General features: G+C 41.3%; 1 protein-coding gene across 3 annotated transcripts in view; it reads right to left on the bottom strand.

Moving 5' to 3' along the window:
* Positions 1–3,436: 3,436 nt before the first annotated feature.
* The window catches only part of LOC125456511 (ubiquitin-conjugating enzyme E2 U-like), a 59,788-nt gene continuing 46,142 nt past the window's right edge, over positions 3,437–17,082 (bottom strand). For all 3 annotated transcript variants that reach the window (XM_048539684.1, XM_048539683.1, XM_048539685.1), the window contains 2 exons: positions 8,111–8,229; positions 3,437–3,780 (listed from right to left, as the gene is read on the bottom strand). In XM_048539684.1, the coding sequence (XP_048395641.1) occupies positions 3,626–3,780; positions 8,111–8,229 (274 nt within the window). In that variant the 3' untranslated portion in view covers positions 3,437–3,625. The remainder of the gene's footprint in view (positions 3,781–8,110; positions 8,230–17,082) is intronic.

Genomic DNA, 17,082 nt, shown 5'->3' with positions numbered 1-17,082 from the left:
ACACTGACCGTCTGAAGAGCATCCCATCCAGATCCACCCTATCCCTGTAGCCCCGCATTTCCCACAGCTAAACCACTTAGCTCACACATCCCTGGAATCAATGGGAAATTTAGCATGGTCAATCCATCTAACCTGCACACCTGTGGACTGTGGGAGAAAACCCACACAGACACAGGGAGAATGTGCAAACTCCACACACAGTTGCCTGAGGGTGGAACTGAACATGTGTCGCTGCTGCTATGAGGCAGAAGTGCTAACCACTGAGCCACTGTGCCCAGATGTCCTGCAGCTTAGATGACTGACGGACAATAACCATAATTATCTTCCTTTGTGCAAGGTATGACCCAATTAGCAAAGAATTTTCCCAACATTTCCCATTGACTCCAGTTTTGCCCAGGAATCCTGAATGCCACTTTTGGTCAAATCAACCTTGATGTCAAACATAGCCACTTTCACCTCACCTCTGGAATTCAGCTCTTTTGTCCATGTTTGAAGCAAGGCTGCGTTAGGTCAGAAACTCTGATGGAACTCAAAGTGGGTGTCACTGAGCAGGTTATTGCTGAGTAGGAGCTGCTTGATGGTACTGTTGATGACACCTTCCATAACTTTACTGACAACTGAGAGTAGCCTGATGGAGAAGTAATTGGCTGGGTTGGGTTTGTTCTTTTTTGGTATGACGTACCGGGGTAATTTTGCACATTGTCAGGTAGATGCGAACAGCTTGGAAAATTCCAGATTACAAATCTTCAATGCTATTGTTGGAATGTTGTCAGAGCCCATACCTTTGCAGTATCCAGTATCTCCGGCTGTTTCTTGTTATCACCTGGAGTGAATTAAATTGCCTGAAAACTGCCTTAAATGGAGATATCCAAACAGATTGATTAAAAAGAAAGTACAATATAATTGCAAAACTTCAAATTAGATTTTAATATGCTTTATGGAAAGTCAAATCAACTTACAGACAGTCCCTGGGTTGCAAATGGATTCCGTTCTTGAGTCTGTTAGGAAGTTGATTTGTACACAAGTTGGAACACATAGCAGGACAATATAAAATAGCCATTCATAAGTACAACAAACATTCATACATCAATCCTGAAAAATTACACACCAGTTTGGGACTGTGTTTTTAGGTATGAGCGTTCTTAAATCAGGGACGCCCTGTATATATTTCCTCATTGAAGGTGCTGATTCTTGCTGAGGTTTGGTGCCATGAATGCTGACAGTCAGGAACTGAAACTGGAACCTTCAAGACAATATTCGTAGTGTAACGCTTTGACGAGTATCATAAGAAGCAATTGCAACGGGAGGAAAAAACTCTTTTATGCTGAGTGTATCAGCACTACCAGAGAATCTGCCAGAAGTAGGTTCATTCAAGAGGTATGGAATCATTACCTGGATGGGAAGAATGTGCAGGGTTGCAGAGCAAAGTTGATGGAATGGAAGTAGATGAATTTCTCAGGCAGACAGCCACCTGATGGTTGCATGGCGTCCTTCTGAGTCACACCATTCTATGATTTATGCTGACATCCCATCAACTTTTTACATTATGAATTCCTCTAGCTACACTATTATGATACCAGTATTGAGCAACTTCAGTTGAGTGGGAAGATGAGAAAAGCTGTGTTCTTCTCCTTAAAGTAGAGGAAATTAAGGGTTTTAATAAATGTGTTTAAAATAATAAAAGACATTAATTGAGTAATAGTTTCTTGTGGCAATAGGTCAGTAACCAGAGAAGATGGATTTAAGGTAACTGGCAAAAAATTGAGGGTAGCAGATCTGTATGCTCAGCAGAAACACAATCTACAATTCTGCTGATGTTCCATGATTTGAAATACAAAACATAAATTCTATCTGCAGCAAGTCCCAAAGTGTGTATCTCGAATATATCCATCAACAATCTCATTTTAACACTTTGAGCTATGCATCTCAGTGATTGTTTATGCACTTCTGAAAATGATAACTGAAATAAAATGTTCTGTTCCTTGATAAAGATTTAGATTTTCAGAAAGCTAATTAACATCATAGAAAATAAAGTGTGTGTGGGTCGAAGTTAGCATTTTATGTGCTGAGAACACTGAAAATAGGCATGTGTTTCTGAACAGACATACAATAGATTTCAAATGCACAGCAACATCTCTTTCAAAATATGCTATGGAGTTATTAAAGCCCAGGTCTAGATATAACAGGCAGACGGGGGACCCTAATGACATGCCTTTTGGTTTCTCCACATTTACTTACATTTTCCTGTTTTTTTTTCCCTTTGGTTGGTTTTGTAACAACATATTGTAGATTACTGTAAAGCAACATTTATTTTGGCAAGTCAAAAGCAAAATACTGCTCATACTGGAAATCTGAAATATAAATTGAAAAGGCTGAAAATACTCAGTAAGTAAGGAGCATCTGTGAAGGGAGAAAAGGGTGACACTGAATGTTGATGCTATTGTAAAAAGGGATCACTGGCTGCATTAAGCTGATGAGCCATGAAAAATGAATATGTTTGGCTTCATTGGTTCCATTCAATTCAATCAGGGCCCAGTCCCATTTACACATATTTGTTCCACACCCCTTAATATTTCTATTTAAAAAATCTCAGTTCTAAAAATCTCAATCGATTCAGTTTCAAAAGTCTTTTTGAGACAAGAGATCTAGATTTCCACTTGTGTCAGAACGTACTTCCTGCTTTCACATCTAAATTGCCTGTATCTAATCATAAGATGTGTCCTCTTGGTTTGGATTCTCCTCCAGAAGAACCAGTTTTTTACCCTACTGAATCCCTTTAACTAAAAACTATAATAAGATTACCCATCTCTTATCACTCAAGGAAATAAACTTTTAATCGCTAATATTATGCTGGTGAATCTGTCTTGTACACTTCTAAACTAACAGATCTTCCCTGAGGTACGGTACTCAAAAAAAAATACACTGATTGCAGCAGAGGAAAACTTTGGTAACCATTTTTTTGACAGCTCAAGGGAAGATCTCTGCTTCATTATCCTTGCTTCGTTATTCACCTTCACTGGATTCAAAAATGGATGGCTTAATTAAGTACAATCCAGAATGAAAGATGATTATGAGTAAAATTTCACATTTATGATGAACGGAAGGGACAGGTCTACAGAAATAAATTGTTTCCAACAGTTGAGATTTCAAGAACAAGAAGCCAAGATATCAGACTAAATGTATGAAATTTAAGGTAGAAGATAAGAGAAATTTCTATGGCAACATCTGGGTACAGGAATTGAACTTTCTGTACTTTGTAATAAATACAGTAATTATAAACAATATTCCAGCATTTCAGTATTTTGTCTTTACTCTTATGGAATTTATGATTCATTTAGATATTAAGTCGACAAGTTGAGTCACAACTTCATCAGCCATGAAAAAATAGACAGGCAGAAATTATATTTGAAATCAAGAATCGTTTCCTTTAAAAGTATTTGATAACATTAATAACATTTATTTCACATTCTGGAAATAAATAAGATATGTTTCAGAATAGAGACATTTGAATATTATTTTAGAAACATACAGTTTTTGCAGCATTGAAGGGAACATCAAGTCTTCCAAATTAAGTTAATGACAGGTTTATAGGCCATGAAAGAGCTGAATATTGGGATTCTTTTCCTTAATCTTTTTCCAGCTCTCCGAAATTGAGCTGAGCTGTCCAGCCAACTAAACTGTCTACTTCCTGGTCCCTCAATTCCTCATCTTGAGTATTGCTGTTGGGTTGCATTGGCTTGCTGCTTGTTGACAGATTCTGGGCTACTGAAGTTGAAACTTCTAAAACAAAGAGCATAATGCACTAATGTTAAAATGACATGTGCTAACATCCACAGTTGATTAATCTGATATGAAAAAGACTCACATTTGATGATCCTTGAGACTGTGCACAAATGTTGGAATACTGTTTAAATTTTTTTTCCTTCCTTTCTGGAAAGGGCCAGCTGTAATTGGGCAAGGCCTTACGTCAGCCAGTGAGTCAGGCATCCCTAATCTTCATATCTGAATGAAGCCAGGAAATGTTGCCTGTTAGGATCAAATCTGATTTCATTCTCCCTATGTACACAGTGAAATACTTTCCAGTAAGAAAACCAGTTTAATTATGGTTTCTATACTGCTCCTCTGATGGCAATTGATTCAACATGAACTGGGAATCAAAACAGACAGATTCTCGTCTGAGATAGCAGGAACTGGATGCTGGAGAATCTGAGATAACAAGGTATAGAGCTGAATGAACACAGCAGGCCAAGCAGCATCAGAGGAGCAGCAAAGCTGATGTTTCAGTCCTAGACCCTTCTTCGGAGAAAAGAAATATTCAGTAGGTCAGGCAGCATCTGTGAAGGGAGAAAAAGGGTGACACTGAATATTGATGCTGTTGTATTAAGGGATCACTGGCTGCATTGGTAGCATTAAGCCGATGAGCCATGAAAAAATGGATATGTTTGGCTTCATTGGTTCCATTCAATTCAATCAGGGCTCAGTTCCATTTGCATATAATTGTTCCACATCCCTTTTGTATTTCCTTGACTAATGAGAGGTAGGTAATCTCATTATAGTTTGCTTTCTGAAGAAGGGTCTAGATCCGAAACGTCAGCTTTCTTGCTCGGCCTGCTGCGTTCATCCAGCTCTACACCTTGTTATCACGGGTTCTGGTCTGATCAGCATTAGGCTAACTGAGCACTCCCTGCAGTCGCTGGTATATTGCGAACATAATGTTGGCCAAGACATGTTGCAAGACAGGCAGATAAACCCTAGCAGCAGTTTGGGAATGGGCCCCAGAGGCCCCGCAAATGATAGGGTCATGTCTGCTTGAACCCCCCTCCCTGACTTTTCCATCACAGCCCTGATGACCCTCAATGGGGTCTGCCTACATTTCACCCTCTCCTCCACCCCCATCCAAATGAATTCAACAATGACATTACTGACTTGAGCATTGTAGTGCTGTCACGGCCCAGGACCTCTGGCACTATGACATTGACATCACAGCCCTGAGTGAGACACAACTGACAGGAGAAGGCCAGCTTAAAGAACAAGGTGATGGTTACACTTCTTCTGGAGAGGAAAATCAGAACAAGATCATCTTCACAGGGTCAGCTTCACCATAGAAAATTAACTGGTTCGACATCCCAATGAATCCTCCTGTGGGCTAAGTGGCCCTGTGACTGAGCCTGGCCCAGAAGCTGCACACCACAGTCATCAGTGTGTACACCCTGATCCTAGTCACAACAGATGAGACAAAAGAGGCGCTTTACATCAGCCTTGGCCAACTGCTGTGCCGCACCCCCAAGGGAAACAAGTTTATTCTCCTCAGTGGCTTCATTGTCACAGTCAGAAAGAGCACCAAACATTGGAAAGGCATGTTAGGCAAGAAAACTGAAGGGAAAACAAACTCCAATGGCGTCCTCCTCCTGACCAAGTGTCAAGCACACGACCTCAGCATAACAAACACCCTGCTCCCTTAGAGAACAAGCCCAAGACCTTGGGGCAATACCTCACTCCAAACACTGGCACTGAATCAATTACATTATCATTTGAAGGAGGGACTACAAAGATATCCGCATCACCTGCACCATGACAAGCTGACAACCACTGGACCAACCACTGACTAATCTGTCCTACCACCTCCATCAACCTGGCCCTAAATTCGCAGAGGCAGAAACACTTAGCTGAATATTGCCAGACTCAAAGACCCCAAGAAGAAATACCTTCTTAAGTGGCACCTCACAGCCAAACTGGTAATGACCAATGTGTTAAAGCCACAGAATGCCCACACCACCTGGTCCACACTAACAAGACATCATAGTCAGCACCTGTGAAGCGACGCTCAGCCTTTCATCTGGGAACTCAGACTGGTTCAATGAGAATGATCAGGAGATCCAGGATCTCCTCGTCCCACAAACACAAAGCATGCCTGAACTGGCAGCTCCACCAAAACTTGAGTGAGAGGAAACAAATTGTGAGGCAACTGAAGGCCAAGATCTAGTGGTTAGATGGTGAGTGGAAAGAATGCAGCAGACACAGCAGCTCACCACAATGTGTGCAGCTTCTGCAGAGCAATCAAAGTCATCTACCGTCCGAGTATGCAGGGAGCTACTCCACTGAGAGCCAAAAACAGATAGTCGCTTATCAAAGCCCGAGAGGCAGTCAGCACCTACTGGAGTCAGTACTTTGAGTACCTCCTCAACTAAGGTGCAGCCTTTGATGTAAGTGCTCCCGACACCATTCTGCAACACACTACCTGTCACCATTTCAGCTCACCTCCAACTTGCCACGAGGTGGTAAAAGCATCCTACAGCTGAAAAACAACAAGGTCTCCAGCACAGAGGGAATCTCCACTGAAGTTGTAAAATATGGCTAAGAAGCAGTCTTGACACAAATCCACAATCTCATCACTCTCATCTGGAAGGAAGACAGCATACCAAGAGATCTCAGAGTTGTCACAATTGTGACCATCTTAAGACAGGAGACAGATCTGACTGGAAATTACAGAGGGATTTTCCATAGGAAAGGTCATCGTGAGAATCCTTCACAACTGCCTCCCTCCAGTGACTGAAGGGCTCCTCCCTGAGTTTCAATATGATTTCTGCTTGTCAACAGAAACAATGGTCATGATCTTCAGTATGTAACAAATCCAAGAAAACTGCAGTGAACAGCCCCAATCACTGTATGTGGCCTTTCGAATCTCACAAAAACTCTGTCACCCATGAGTATTGTGGTATGTCTTCCTCAAATCAGCTGCCTGCAAAAATTTGTCACCATTCTCCGCTGGACATGCAAATTGCGATTCTCACCAATGGATTTACTCAGACCCAAAACAAGTGCAACTGGTGTCAAGCAGGGCTGTGAGTTCATACCGACACCGTTTGCCATCTTCCCTGGTACAACAGTCCACCCCACGTCCATGAAGCTCCCCAATGGAGTGGAGCTAACCTACAGGGTGAGCAGGAAATTGTTTGTCTTTCGATTCCTCCAGGCTAGAACCAAGACCACTTTCTCTCATTGAACTGCAGTACTCAGAAGTTACCCATGGGTGCACACAGTCGGAGACTGAGCTACTAATCAACGTTGATCCATTCACTGTGACATGAGAGAATGGTACTCAGACTAAACTTCTGGAAATCAATGATGCTCTATCAGCATGCTCCTGCCACACAACGTTGCTGCCCCAACCATCAAATCTATAGGAATCCCACAGACAACGTGGGTCATTTGCCTTACCTCAGGAGCCTCCTCTCAGTGCAAAGAGACATTAGCAAAGAGATTCAATATTGACACCAATACGCTAGTGCAGCCTTCAGATGCCTGAGGAACAGACAGTTCAAAGTCTGATACCTCAAACCAAGCACCAAGCACATGGTCAACAGAGGGAGCCATGGTCCCCACCCTCCTTTGTGCACCTGAAATATGCACCATGAGTAACCATGGTCCTCAAATCTCTGGATAGTTATCACCAGTGTTCCATTCACATAATCCTGCAAATCTACTAGCAGGATAGGTGTACCAACATGAGCACTCTCTCTCTAATATTGAGGCACTGGTCAAGCTTGACTAGTTACAATGGGCTGGCCACATTGTCTACATGCCTAACTCAAGACTCCCTAAACAAATGCTGTATTCCAAGCTCTGCAATGGTCAGTGATCAGTAGGAAGGCTGAGGAAATTCTAGAAGGATTCTCTGAATGCCTTCCTAAACAAATGCAGATTCACCTCTCAAACAAACAAACTAGAGAAGAAGCATCTGCCAGAGGCCCCAAACACTTTGAGTGTCCCTGTGTGGAAGCAAGTCACCCTCAATGCTGAGGGACAGCCAAAGAAGACAAAGAGGAATTTACAGCAGATTAACTGTAGTGGTTCAAAGAGGTGACTCACCACCACTTTAGATTCATAGAAATTTATAGTCCAGAATATGTCTTTGGACCATCGAGTTGGCACTAACAATAACTCCTCTAAATCTACATGAGTACCACTTTGCAACACTTAGCCCAGACCATTGAATGTTATGACATTTCAAGTGCTCGTCCAATACTTATTAATTTTTTTAACTTGTCAGAGCAATTAGGTCTTGCCAGCTACACCAACATTCCAATAAATAATATTTTTTCAAAAATACCTAAGGGTTTATCCATAATGTAGCAATTCTTCATGCGGTTGATTCGGGCAAGTTTCTTGTCCAATGTCACGTGAGCTTTCCTTCCTTTCTTAAATGCTCCATACATTATATAGTTGAACCTGTACTCAACATGAGACAAAAGCACTCAGTATATTATCTCGCAGTTAGAACATAATTCACGTTACTCACTTTGATTTTAAATTCCTGACAACTAAGTGGCAGTTTATTTTCAGAGGAAACATTCTCTAATTTTTAACTCAGTTAAGCGCCAGCCACAGGGTCAAACTCCATGGTGCTATATTAAACTGACTGATTTAAACAAAGAACAAAGGACAATACAGCACAGGAATAGGCCTTTCGGCCCATCAAGCCTGCACCGATTCTTATTCCTTATTTAGACCTGCTACTTATTTCCCATACACAGTTTCTATCCCTCTGTTTGCCTCCTGCTCATGTGTCTATCAAGACAGACGCTAAACATTGCTAATGTACATGCTTCCTCCACTGGCAGTGCATTCCAGCCACCCGCCTCCTCTGTGTGAAAAATTTTCCCCACACTTCTGCCCTAAACCTTCCCCTCTCACTCGGCATTTCAAGACACCCAACACTTCTTCCTTCATTATGTTGATCTGCCCGAGAGTATTCACACATATTTCCCTAACCTCAACATCCCTCATGTCCTTCTCTTTGGTTAATACCGATGTATAGTACTCATTAAGGATCTCACCCATTTCCTTTGTCTCCACACATAACCTCCCTGCTTTATCCTTGAGTAGGCCTAGTCTTTCCCTAGCCACCCTCTTACCCCTGCTATATGTATAGAATGTCTTGGGATTCGCCTTAACCCTGCCCCTTTCAGTGCCCCCCAATACACCATTTGCACCCTTTCCTCTTTTGCTATATTCTCCAAGGACTTTGTCTGTTTTTAGTTGCCCAGACCTGAGGTATGTTTCCTTTTTTTTTGACTAAGCTGATAACTTTCCCTGTCAGCCAAGATTCCTGAATCCTGCCATCCTGTCTTTCATTTTCACAGGAACATGTCTTTCCTACATTCTAATCAACTGGTCTTTAGACTCCCACATGTCGGATGTGGACTTACCCTCAAACAGCTGCTCCCAATTCATATCCTCCAATTCTCACCTCATTTAGTTATCGTTGACCTTCCCCCAATTTAGCACCTTCACCTGAAGTCCACTCTTGTCCTTATCCACAAGTATCTGAAAATTTATGACATTATGGTTACTATTCCCAAAATGCTCACCCACTTTGATCAACTGGCCAGGCTCATTTCTCAATACAGGTCCACTATGGCCCTCTTCCTCACTGGACTATCCATATTCTGTTTCAATAAATCCTCATGATCTCATCCAACAAATTGCTCCCTATCCAAACCCCCGACACTAACGGAGTACCAGTTAATATGGGGGAAGTTAAAATCACTCACCACAGCAACCCTGCTATTTTTGCATCCTTCCAGAATTTGCTTACATATCTCTTTCTCTATCTCCCACTGGTAGCTGGGAGGTCTGTAGTACATTCCCTGCATTGTGACTGCAACCTTCCTAATCCTGAGTTCTATTCACAATGCCTTGCTGCAAGATCCTTCCAGGGTGTCCTCCCTCAACACAGCCTGTAATATGTTCCCTAACCAGTATTGCAACTCTTTTGCTTCCTCCTCTATCTCATCTAAAACATTGTTATCCCAGAACAGTAAGCTTTCAATTCTGTCCCTCTTTCAAACATGTTTATGTGACAGCAACAACATTATAATTAATCCAGGCTCTTAGTTCACCCATTTTACCTGTTATGCTTCTTGCAATGAAGCAAATACAGTCCAAGCCTCCAGTTCTACTGAGCTCAGCAACCTTTTCCTGGCAGCTGTTCCTCTTAGCTATATTTGCCTTAGTCTAAAGTTATTCCCCAGTCTCTAAATCTAAAGACCTGCTGCTCCAGTTCTCACCCCCCTGCCACATTAGCTTAAACCCTCCCAAGCAGCTCTACCAAACCTCCCTGCTAGGATAATGGTGCCTCTGAAATTTAGATGCAACCAGTCCTTCTTGTACAGGTCCCACCTGCCATGGAAGCCATCCCAATGAACCACATGTCTGAAGCCCTTTCCCCTACACCAGCTCTTTAACACATATTGAATTGTATATGTTCCTGTTCCTAGCCTCAGTAGCACATGGCGTGGGGAGTAATCCTGAAATTACTACTATAAAGGTCCTGATATTTGGTTTACTACCTAACTCCCTGAATTGTAATTGCAGGACCTTATCACTCCTCCAATCTGTTTCATTTGTGCCACTATCGACAATGACTTCTGTCTGTTTACCCTGCCTTTCAGGAATGCCCCAAGACATCCATGATCATGGCACCAGGAGGGCCACATATCATTCTGGAGTTTCTCTCGTAGCCACAGAATCACCTATCTCTGTCCCTGACTATTGAATCTCCAATCACAATTGCTCTACTACACTTTGTCCCTCCCTTCTATACAGCAGGGCCAGCCATGGTGCCACTGCTCTAGCTGCTGCTGTTGTTTTTGTTATCTGGTGGGCCACCCCCTCATCATTATCCAAAATGGAATTCTTTCTTTGACAGGGAGACAGCTGCAGGGGACTCCAGCACTAATGCCTGCTCCATCTATCTCCCTGTACTTAGGATGTGACCACTTTTGACCATGACGAAATGGACTTGAGAAACATGTCTCGCAAGTTTGTCTGTAGACAGTTGTCTTGATTGGTACCTTTCTTACATAAAAAACATTTAGTATTTACTTCAGCTAGTTTTAAAAACATTCAGCCTCCATTTAGAGGCAACACTGTAATATATATGACACAGTAAATAAATTTCTGGGGACAGAAAACACAATTTCCAATAAAAATAACATGTGGCCAATGCTGGAAATCTGAAGTAAAAATAAAGTTTCCTTGAAAAAAAATTCAAAACGTTAACTTGGTTTTTCTCTCTTTAGGTGTTGCTAGACATGCTGAGTTTCTCCCAGCATCTTCTGTTTTTATGAATACCACGTTCATGGTACTTATGTTCCCTGTTTCTGGGTGCAATACTGTTTTGATCCAGTTGTGTTGTGCTTTTCACATTGTTGCTTTGAATACATTCTCCTCCAATATGGAAGGAACTTTGTAGGCACAATGGCAAAGTCACAAACACAGCTAAGAAAAACTGTACAGTTGCAAATATTGCACTCATGGAATTATGTTAGAATTGTTGCCAAACTCCAAATTCCCCTCACCCCTTGCAGCAGTGTAAAAGAGCCCAATTCAGAATACAGCAATTGTTTCAACAACAACTTTACAAACAAATTATGAACATAAAGAAAGTAGTCTTGCTAATGCTGTGCAATGCAATTTGTAGCAAGTTTTAGAGGATAAAAGCATGAGTAATTACAGGAGACTGATGAAAAGTGGTGGGAACAGAAAGGAAGGGAAAGACAAAACAAAACTAAGACGTGGTGATAGAAAATAGTGATTTGATGGAATCAAGAAACTGAAAGGGAGCACAGCTAGGCACAGTCTGACAAAAGGAGAAAAACTACATGGGTAGATGTAGCAGTAGATATGAAAGATTGAGTCACAGGAGGAAAGGCAAGAAGCATATGGAAAATAGAGAAGTTTAGAGAGAGTTAGAGAAGACAGAATTACAGCAAAGGACTGCTTTACAGTCCTAGATAATTATACATATTTTCTGCCCTTGCTTAACCACTTTAATATCAATATATGTAGCAATATTAAAATCTGAGACCTTTCGAAGAAATAATTCACAACAAACATCACCTTAAAACAATTACCATAACAACCGAGGAAATAGATGAAATTGGTACATTAATGCATTATACACATGAATTGTACAGTAGCTTTTATTTATTAGAAGTATCAAAGATTATATTTGAAAATTATGTTTCAGCTAAGCTTCCAGTGCACAATATCTGAGGATATTAGTGAAATTGAGCTTGTGGACTTAGAACATCAGCTGCATGTAAATGGAAAATTATGTTTCAGTCTATTGCCTCAGTTAAGAGTCCCACAATGCTCAGAAGTGAGGATAGTGGAGAGAGGGAGGATTGCTCATCACTGGCAAGTCTCTTGTTTTCCCTCTATGTTAAGGAGGTATTTACAAACATCTACAGCAATTCCATTTATTACGTCAATATATGGCCCAGTAGAAATCTTGCAGTAGGGTGCTGAGTATAGTTTTTAATAATAAGAGAATTACATAACATTTTCAAGAAAGAGATGGATAGAGCTCTTAAAGATAATGGAATCAAGGGTTATGGGAATAAGGCAGGAAAAGGATACTGATTGTGGATGATCAGCCATGATCATAATGAATGGTGGTGCTGGCTCAAAGGGCCGAATGGCCTACTCCAGCACCTATTGTCTATTAAGTTCTGTTATTACAAATACCTTGTTCATTGTTGATATATTTTAGTACATAACTTTTAGTTTTTCACATTAAAATTTAACCATAGGCAATGAGATAAATGCAATTAAAGCAGCTTGAAGTCTATTGCACTTAAAAGATTGGGGCCATATTGCCTTAAATGGTTAACAGCTAGAAAGCTAGAACGGTAGATGTGATATCTACACTGTTGCAAATAAATTCAAAGTAGAGAGATGTGTTAGTTTTGGGAATTAGGGCTAAATTAATATAGGAATATTCAGTGAATGCTGAAAGTTTATAAAACTCGTTTACTTCATCAGATCAAAAAATAAATTTAAATGGGTGAGAATTAATATAAAAATTTGACAGTGCAGAGCAGTATATGTCATCATGGAGGTTAGAAAGGCCTTCTAATTTCAGTACAACTACGTGTTTACTAGAGAGATTTTTTTTAGATGCAGTTTGGAACTTGTGTGGTTTATATCTCATTGGGAGAGGTAAGCCAAAGTAAGCGGCAGTTAAACACACCTGGATTACAAGCAGATTAAAATAACAATTTTATCACTGACAACGTGGTAATTGTGCAAGGCTTAATCTTAGTTTGGATCCTGTGAGGGAATTGAAGCTGGAGGTTGCCTGGTTTGAAGCTAATGAGAGAATCTACAGTGGGCCTCAAACATATAACTAATCAATAGATTAGATTGGAATAAAGGGTTAAGCATGTCTAGATAAGAAGGGGCAAATGCAAGTTTTACCTTTAATAGTGGAGCTGAGAAAAGTCTTTCAGAGGACTGTCAAACATTTATTGTGGTCCTGACAGAAGTACAAGATTGATGTGTCTAATATAAAGTTTTTTTCAGGGAAGTAGAAAGTATAATTGAATGCATAACTTATATGGTTGTAAACCACATTGCTCATAGTACTTACTTCATTAAGTCTTTAATATATAATAAAGTTTGCTTTGTTACAAAAGCGATTTTTTTTGGCTTAGTGCTCTCAATTTGTTTGGATTTCTTTTTTCCAAATTATTCAATGGATGTGGACATCACTAGATGCCCTTGAGAAGGTGCTACTGAGCTGCCCTCTTGAACTGTTGCAGTTCATTTGATGCAGATACACTAACAACACCATTAGGGAGGGAATTACACAACACTACCAAACTACACAGAAGGAACAGCAATATATTTCTAAGTCATGATAGGGGTGGCTTGGAGGAGAAGTTGCAGCTCATGGCTTTCCCATAAAACGACTAACCCTGCACTTCTAGATGGTAGTGGTTATGGGACTGAAAATATGCTGTCCAAGATGTTTGGTGTATTTCCGCAAAGCATCTTGTCACAGTGTACACTACATATTAATGATCCATAAATGGATCACAACAATGTCCTTTTTCTCTGCTTATATTTTCTTCCTGACTGTAAGGTTGGTGATTCTGAGATGCACGGATCACTCACCCCAATTGTATTGACAATCCTGATTCAGGGATTTGGCTCATAGGTCTGTGTTCCTCTATCTCTACTCTACGCAGCTGGAAGTTCTGCTCTGTTATTATACTACTATCTGAATGAGACTTCTGGAATTCTGGTCCTATGTATTGTGTTGGTATGTTTTACAGGCCACAAAGTCCAAGGATTTATCGATGCATTTTGTTATACAAGGAAAAAACAGCCACAGTTCTTGATCCCAGCTTCATCCCAGATGTCCAAGTTCTTTAAGGACCGCAACTTTCCCCCCACGGTGATCGAGAACGCCCTTGACCGCGTCTCCCGCATTTCCCGCGACACATCCCTCACACCCCGCCCCCGCCACAACCGCCCTAAGAGGATCCCCCTCGTTCTCACACACCACCCTACCAACCTCCGGATACAACGCATTATCCTCCGACACTTCCGCCATTTACAATCCGACCCCACCACCCAAGACATTTTTCCATCCCCTCCCCTGTCTGCTTTCCGGAGAGACCACTCTCTCCGTGACTCCCTTGTTCGCTCCACACTGCCCTCCAACCCCACCACACCCGGCACCTTCCCCTGCAACCGCAGGAAATGCTACACTTGTCCCCACACCTCCGCCCTCACCCCCATCCCAGGCCCCAAGATGACATTCCACATTAAGCAGAGGTTCACCTGCACATCTGCCAATGTGGTATACTGCATCCACTGTACCCGGTGCGGCTTCCTCTACATTGGGGAAACCAAGCAGAGGCTTGGGGACCGCTTTGCAGAACACTTACACTCAGTTCGCAACAAACAACTGCAGCTCCCAGTCGCAAACCATTTCCACTCCCCCTCCCATTCTCTTGATGACATGTCCATCATGGGCCTCCTGCACTGCCACAATGATGCCACCCGAAGGTTGCAGGAACAGCAACTCATATTCCACCTGGGAACCCTGCAGCCATATGGTATCAATGTGGACTTCACCAGTTTCAAAATCTCCCCTTCCCCCACCGCATCCCTAAACCAGCCCAGTTCATCCCCTCCCCCCACTGCACCACACAACCAGCCCAGCTCTTCCCCCCCACCCACTGCATCCCAAAACCAGTCCAACCTGTCTCTGCCTCCCTAACCGGTTCTTCCTCTCACCCATCCCTTCCTCCCACCCCAAGCCGCACCCCCAGCTACCTACTAACCTCATCCCACCTCCTTGACCTGTCCATCTTCCCTGGACTGACCTATCCCCTCCCTACCTCCCCACCTACACTCTCTCCACCTATCTTCTTTACTCTCCATCTTCGGTCCGCCTCCCCCTCTCTCCCTATTTATTCCAGTTCCCTCCCCTCATCCCCCTCTCTGATGAAGGGTCTAGGCCCGAAACGTCGGCTTTTGTGCTCCTGAGATGCTGCTTGGCCTGCTGTGTTCATCCAGCCTCACATTTTATTATCACAGTTCTTGATCCTGATTTCTATTGTGTGAGTCCTGATAGAAGTACATTTGGTAGAAATGAATGATAGGATTGGACCTGGTTGTTGGGTTCAGTGGCTAATTATACATGTGTAAAGACCAAAGTCTTTTGACTTTCGTCCTTTCTAAAATTGTGGACTGAAATGAGACAAACACTTTCAGTGCAAATAAGCCTGTCCTTTCAGCTTCTTAGTCTTGCAAGCTTCAATCTACATGGGTTCTATGGTCAGACACACAGAATATATATTTTAATTTTATATCAGCTGCTTTGTTCATAGATTTGGATAGTCTTTCTACCTGATTACAATGCTAATTTTTGACACAGTTCCTCTTTCCGGTTTCAAAGAAGGCTAATTAAAAATCCTACAGTGTGACATTAAGAAGCATAAAACTACATTAACAAATGTCATACAGAAGACAGTTTAAATCACCCTTTAATTTTACAAATTATGCTATTCCAAGGACTGTTGGCTTTCCAAGTAAATTCATTCAAAATCCATCACTTATGTTACATCCTCTTTATGAAGAAACGTATGAGTGATTTACCCTTATTTCTTGATTTCAGTTGGAGTTTCTTTTAAATTTGATACAGAAGTACATGTTGCTGGTCTGAATCCTCACACATTGAATATGCGATCAATGCTTTTAGCTTTACCAGGTCTGTAGTCTTTCATTTGCATCTAATACATAATGAGAATCTTATGTTTTACATAAAAGTATATATTGGCTGATTTGACCTATAATTCAAGCAGATGCTTGTCGTTATTTAATACATTGTTTACATACACTAGCAATGAACCAATCAGTTCATCTCCCATGGCTCTGTTCAAAGAACATGTTCATTTCTTTTATTAAGGATATCTCTGATTGCTTGCCACTCTTAATTCTTTCCTACCTCAATAATAATTTGCACTTCTGTAGGAATCTTTAACATAGTAAAATGTCCCGAGGAATTTCATCGAAGTGTGGTTGAACAGAAACTGATACTAAACTAAAGAAGGTATCATTAGAACTGAGGCAGAAGAATCAGTGTAAGAGGTAGGTTTTAAGAATTAACTTAAAACAGGAGAGAGAGGTACACAAATTTACAGAAGCAATTCCAGCACTTAAGGCCCAACCAAGTGAAAGCAAAGCTACCAATGCAGTTGTAAATGCAAAGATAAATGTGGAAGATGTTAGAGAGGTTTGAAGTGCTGCAGGAGATTACAAAGACAGAGATTATGGAAAGGCTTGAAAACAACAATGAGAATTTTAAAATCATGGTATTAATGGACTGGGAGTGAGTGCAAATCAATGAGGTCAATTATTTTTGCTTCTTCTCAATTTTGGTTCTATTTCAATCATTAACAATTGTGGCCTCCAGGCCACATCTTGTCTTGGAACTATATTGCTGTTCTTTTGCTGTCACTGAATGAATATTCTGGAACTCTCTGAACAGGTTGAAAACCATGTTAAAAAACTTAAACAATAGTGCGCTAAAGCTACCTTCACAAGGATAATTAGGGATCGGCAATAAATGCTAGTCAACAAGTGATGTCCACATCCCATGAATGAGTAATCAAGAAAAAAAATTCTAATGCTGGGGAGTTCTCAAGGATTTTTCAGTTTTACTTTTGCTCCACAATGGGAAGGAAAGCATTCCTGCTCATTCATCTGAAATAGGTGTCT

The sequence above is a fragment of the Stegostoma tigrinum genome, chromosome 8 (genome assembly GCF_030684315.1).
Source record: "Stegostoma tigrinum isolate sSteTig4 chromosome 8, sSteTig4.hap1, whole genome shotgun sequence".
NCBI classification, from domain to species: Eukaryota; Metazoa; Chordata; class Chondrichthyes; order Orectolobiformes; family Stegostomatidae; genus Stegostoma; species Stegostoma tigrinum.
The sequence above is the reverse complement of the archived record's forward strand: the minus strand, read 5'-3'. Positions and strand labels throughout refer to the sequence as shown.